Raw genomic sequence first — 6,048 nt, forward strand, 5'->3', positions numbered from 1 at the left:
ATTTCAAACTTCTATTACGGAGTAGTATTTTATTTTATTTTTGTAATTTTCATATTCTATCTATTATATAAATATATATATTTTCTCTAGATTATTAACTTATAGATCGATATTCGAAATAAAGTCTACAAAGTTTTCTTAAGAGAATGGTTTGAGCTTTTTGCTTTGTTTACGTGTGGACCTCATTAATAATGAAGAAAAAAATGAATTGCATGGTGTTCGAATTAATGATGAATTAATGATGACCTGACTTTTCATAAGAGAGGTCACGGTTCAACTTTCATGAGCTGCAAAAATAGATCTATTATGGTTAATTACCCGCCCATTTCATGCGCCACGATGGTCTCGGTTGTTTATGCCTTCGAGCCTCACCCGACGGGGTTTTACCACACGCGATGCTCGCAGGTATGGATCCGTCGTGAGAGTTTCCTCCCGATGGGCGGTAGGATTGTAATGGTTAGTCTAAGGAAACTATCGGGTGAGTGGGTTCTGGCATCGTGTTCAGCTTCCGTAAGTGAATAACCACCATTAAAAAAATAATGAAGGAAAATGATCAAATGTATTTCCGGCCAACAGCTTATAAGTATCAGTGCAAGCCTATAACCCCTTAGTGTGATGAGGTTGATTGTCGATTAACTATTACTCTTGGGAAAAAGCTCATTTAGACCCGTATCACGTTCTAAAATCAATCTCACGGGACCAAACTATGAGTTGGTCCGTCTAATGCTATGCGGCTTAAGTCTTCAAGTTCTAGAGGAAGAAAGTTCTACGTGAGAGAGAAAGTTAGTTCTCAATCACAAGTCCAAGTGTCTGAAAAGTGATGGTCCAAGTGTCCTATTTATAGGCATAGGAGCTCCGGGATGTTTGGAGACACGTGTCACGTTATGATTGATTGAATTATGCCAAAAGTGTGTAACCGACTTTGTGTTTCATGTTGATGCGGCATGTGTGATGATCACGTGTTTTATTTTTAGATATTTAAAGCTTAAACAATGAAAACGACCTACAAGGCCTACGCAACACGCTAGACGGCATGTTCTCTTAGTTTAATATGATTTTTGCCAGAGAATGCTGAACATATTTATTTATTAAGGTGTTCTTAATATCGTTTATCATGCCTTTAAGCGCCTCTTTTATTATGTAATTTTTTTTATAAGTGTAAATTATAAGGTACACTATTAGAAAAATGTAGTAATAAATTAATTAGTAGCTTTGCAAGGAGAAATTTTAAAAGAAACGTCGAGTTTTTAAAAATACAAAAAGATTGTTCGTTTGTTCAAAAGCACTCTAAAAAATTCAACAAAACCGCGTTATCATCATATTCGTTAGTACTACTGATTCAAGTGACCCACAACTTCTGTCACTTAAAATACTACGAGTGCCATTTTTTATTTTATTTTATTTTTAAACAAAAAAAAAAATTTAAGTGCAATACCTGCCTACTATTTTCTAAATATAGTTTGCCACAAATTCCAGCTGTTTTACAACCAAAAATCTTCTCACCAACTTATGATAATCATACGTACTATATACTTCTAGTCTCATGCACATTCTCATAACCTTCCGTCTAAGGCTCTAAGCTCTCAAATACACTATAAATACCATACTCCTTCTACCTCATATCTTCACACAAACCACAACTTAACAAATTAAGAAACATACATTATTAACTCAAAATGAGGTTTACTTGTGTTTTCACAAAGCTACCAAGTTTATTCTTGGTAGTCATATGTCTAGTACTGGCTAGTAGTTCACTTGTTTTAGCAAATTTCTACGATGAGTTTGATATCACTTGGGGTGACGGCCGTGGTAAAATACTCAACGGCGACCTGTTAACCCTCTCCCTTGATAAAACGTCTGGCTCGGGATTTGAATCACGAAAAGAGTACATGTATGGTAAAATCGATATGCAACTCAAACTCGTTGCTGGTAACTCCGCTGGCACTGTCACCTCCTACTACGTGAGTTTTTACCACATGGTTTTTTTTTTTTAACGTCAAAATTTTATTAAATCAAACGGACCCTAGTGAGCAACTATGAGGCCGGGAAACAAACAATTTACCACCTGGTTTATTATTTTATTATTGTTCATACATAATTAATTAGTTAGGATTCGTTTAAATAATATTCTAATTTGTTCCTAAACATGTCTTATATGTTATGGTATTGCAGTTATCCTCAAAAGGATCAAACTGGGATGAAATAGATTTCGAGTTCTTGGGTAACTTGAGTGGTGATCCGTACATATTACATACAAATGTGTTTAGCCAAGGCAAAGGCAATAGAGAGCAACAATTCTACTTGTGGTTCGACCCAACTTCCGATTTTCACACTTATTCCATTCTCTGGAACCCTAAACGCATAATGTAAGTGTTACGTAGTACTAACATACGATTACAATAATTTATTTTATTTAGAATGACAAATCTACGATCTAACACACAACACGAGTATCTTCATCTAACACACAACACGAATATTCCTCAAAAAACATGTTCCTTTTGGAGGTTCCGAATCCACTTTTTGTAGTAGTGGTTTCGATTTATTCACTTATCTGAAACTTAGACTTATTCAGCTAGGGATTAAGGTTTGAACCCCCAACCTCTAGGTTAATGGGTCCTCTCATAGCACTACTACGCCAAAGGCCTTTTGGTACGATATGATAAATATTATTTGGGCAATTCAACAACCTATTACTAATGTTCTTTTTCAAATACGGATGGTCAGATTTTCGGTTGATGGAACGCCTATCAGAGAATTCAAGAATGCGGAATCGATTGGAGTACCATTTCCTAAAGATCAACCAATGAGGATACATTCGAGTTTATGGAACGCTGATGACTGGGCAACAAGAGGTGGTCTTGTGAAGACTGATTGGAGTAAAGCTCCTTTCACTGCTTCTTACCGAAACTTTAAGGCCGATGCTTGTGTTGTCACTTCTGGTAAATCGTCTTGCACTGGCTCCGCTAATTCTCCGGCATGGTTGTCTGAGGAGTTGGATAATACAAAGCAAGAGAGATTGAAATGGTCACAAAAGAATTATATGATCTATAATTACTGCTCTGATTCTAAACGATTTCCTCAAGGGTTTCCTCCTGAGTGCAAAACGGCATAAAGAGTGTTGAATTATACTACGTAGTTTATAAATATAACATATACAGTATTATTGTATTACTAGTATTTTTGTGTATTAAATTAAGCTTAACAAGTCAATTTACTAGCTAAATAAAATCATATATACTTATATAATCTCCTGTGTTAATTATACAACTAACACAACGACGAATGATCAGTTAGTAACATTGGCATCACCAGGGGACTTACGTTACAATTTTTCCTTTTGTTAAACGATAAAAGTAATGATATGATATTATACGATATGATATACAATTAATTAAACTCTACTTGGACTTTTATTTTAACTGAATATACGCGGTTTTGTTTTTACGGTATGTAGACGATAAATCTATGGATCTTAGGTCGCTTGAACTCTAAACTAAAGGCGGAACACAATAGAATAGAGGTAAATCGAGATACGGGTCGCTTCGGGATCGAATTGGTCGAACCTAGTACAAAACCTAGATTAGATCGACACCTAGACGATGTATTTCGGTGGTATTCGGTGTTAGGGTTTTCTGGAGACGAGAAACAACGATTTGGAACAAATGGGACGAGTAACCTCATCAAAAAAGTCTAAACCCGTATATATACTGCAAGTCAGACACACTCGGTCGAGTGTGTCTGTCAGTCGGTCGACTGACTTACACAGTCGGTCGAGTGTGTACACACACTCGGTCGACTGTGTGCAGTTTAACATATTGATTATTTAATAAACTAAGAACGCACAATCACCATAGTAATCAATAGTCACTAGTAAATAACATTATTACATAACCGAATGTACTAAACGTAAGAATAAACTACGGCTGGGGATTCATGCACCAACAAACTCCCCCTAAGACCTAGCCGTAGAACAGAAATAAAAATTCGATTATCAATCAGTAAACGGATCTGTCACCCAGTTCTTCAAATAGCAAAGTTTCACAACCCTGCAGTACTGTTCAGCCTGCACACGATTTTCTGGGCGATACAGCATCCGATTGTAGTAAAGGGTAAACATATCTTCCTCACAGCAGTTTCGCAACCAAACTGGATCTAGAACCCTTATACAATCATTTTCATCTCCACCATCCTTGTCTAACACAATAACTGCTTCCTCTGAGCGTTCATCATAATACCACCAACGAAAACGAGGACTGAAGTGATGCGGCATCTTTCTCAAAGGAACCTTCCGCACATACTTCACAGGTCGATATTTTACTATCTTCCTTCTAACCCCTGTTTTCTTGTTCGTTCGATAAGAAATCTTCGGAAACTGAGGACGAAAACCTATGAAATTAGGTGACTGATACGATTTCCTTATCTTACGAACCAAAACATCAGGAATTCCACTGTAATCCTGATATAACATCTTAAGCCTGGCCACCTGCATAAACTCAAAATAAGGTAACGTTTTGAATTCAAATGGAGATTTGATATAATCCACTCCATATTCTTTCTTGATCGCATACATATCGAATTCTTTAATATAGGCCCAGGCTATGATCTTTCCCTTAGCACGTAAACTCTCACAGTGCTCGATAAACTTCAAAAACTGCGGCTCTACTTCAGGTTTCATCACATACTTCCTAATCCGCATCTGAATCTTCCATTCTTCTTCCAACACTTCAATCTTTTCTTTGTTGATCTTCACCAGCAAGAAACCTTCTGGTAACACACTTTCTTGTTCCTTCTGTTCCCTTTCTTTACATTTTCTGTTCAAAAGCTCATCATTCATCTCAAAATAATCAGCAAAAGTTAGAAGATCATCACCAACGCCTTCATAACGAGGATAAGGCTCAGTTGGCTCATCCTCAATAATAATCTCATCAAAACTGTTATCACTTTCATCAAAAACATCAGTATCACTCATTTCATCTTCAAAATTCTGAGCTCCTGATGTCGAAGCCTCAGTTGCAGCTTTTGATGTAGCGTCAGCAGATTCCTTACCTTCTCGCTCTAGACGCTCCATAAATTCCTGCTCAGTTTCGGTCAGATCCGGAGGGATCTCCCCTTCTTCTAAATCAGTGTAAACAGTTGTATGATTAAGACGATCCTGCATAGCTAAAAATTCAGAAACTGTTAAAACTTGAAGAGGAGTTACATACAGCGGGTTATCCTCCGTGTACCCTTTAGCAACTTCAACAGCTCTGTTCTCTTCTTCCTCACCAAAAGTACCAAATGGATCTGGTTCATCATCCTCTTCTTCAACCACAATCCTCTTCTCCCATTCGTTCAATCTATCCGTCAGATCTCGGTTTTGTGTCTGAAGAGATAAAATTTCTCCAGCCTGACTTTCCATATTTTTCTCCAGCTCACCAATCTTCAACCTCAATGCAAACATTTCAGATGTTGTCTTTTTCTTATCTTCATCAACTGCCTTTTGAAACTTAGCAAAATCCGCAGACAACTGAATCAATTTTCGGTTAACAATTCCTGTCATATCACCTGCAGTAGTCTCAGAACGTTGAGAAATTTGAACTTGCTGAGAAGATGTAGTTTGTTGTAGTTGAGTGGGTGCAGCTTGAGTAGATCCACCAGTAGCTGGACCAGTCTGAGCAACCTTCGGCTGGGACTTTGTTGTGGAAGACGAACTTCCATCTTTAACCAAAATCTTCAAACGTTTCTGTCTCCCTCTTGTTGACACCTTGGGAGCTTCAGCTAACTTTCGCTTCACTAAATCCATTTGACTATCATCAAGCGCTGTTACATCATCTTCATCAACCAATCGAGGACCAGTTGATTTTGGTGGAGGCTGATTCACCTCTTCTTCACCTGCAATAGTAATATCAGTCTCATCCCCTGAATTACTGTTTTCATGTCAGCAACTCAAGCCTTCTGGACACACGTAGTTCTCATTAATCAGATGACCAATCAGCCCTTTCTCCGGTACTTCCACTCGGCTCTGCAAAAACCTGTTGAAAGATTGATCATTTAAATGATTCTGCT

The 6,048-nt window shown here is 37.5% G+C and overlaps 1 protein-coding gene across 1 annotated transcript; it reads left to right on the forward strand.

Moving 5' to 3' along the window:
* Nucleotides 1-1,645: 1,645 nt before the first annotated feature.
* On the forward strand, nt 1,646-3,311 carry LOC139885475 (probable xyloglucan endotransglucosylase/hydrolase protein 23). Its single transcript, XM_071869258.1, has 3 exons — nt 1,646-1,961; nt 2,173-2,366; nt 2,728-3,311. Exons 1-3 carry the CDS (start codon nt 1,677-1,679, stop codon nt 3,113-3,115), a joined length of 867 nt encoding a protein of 288 aa, XP_071725359.1. The 5' UTR covers nt 1,646-1,676; the 3' UTR covers nt 3,116-3,311.
* Nucleotides 3,312-6,048: the final 2,737 nt, after the last annotated feature.

The sequence above is a fragment of the Rutidosis leptorrhynchoides genome, chromosome 1 (genome assembly GCF_046630445.1).
Source record: "Rutidosis leptorrhynchoides isolate AG116_Rl617_1_P2 chromosome 1, CSIRO_AGI_Rlap_v1, whole genome shotgun sequence".
Classification (NCBI taxonomy): Eukaryota; Viridiplantae; Streptophyta; class Magnoliopsida; order Asterales; family Asteraceae; genus Rutidosis; species Rutidosis leptorrhynchoides.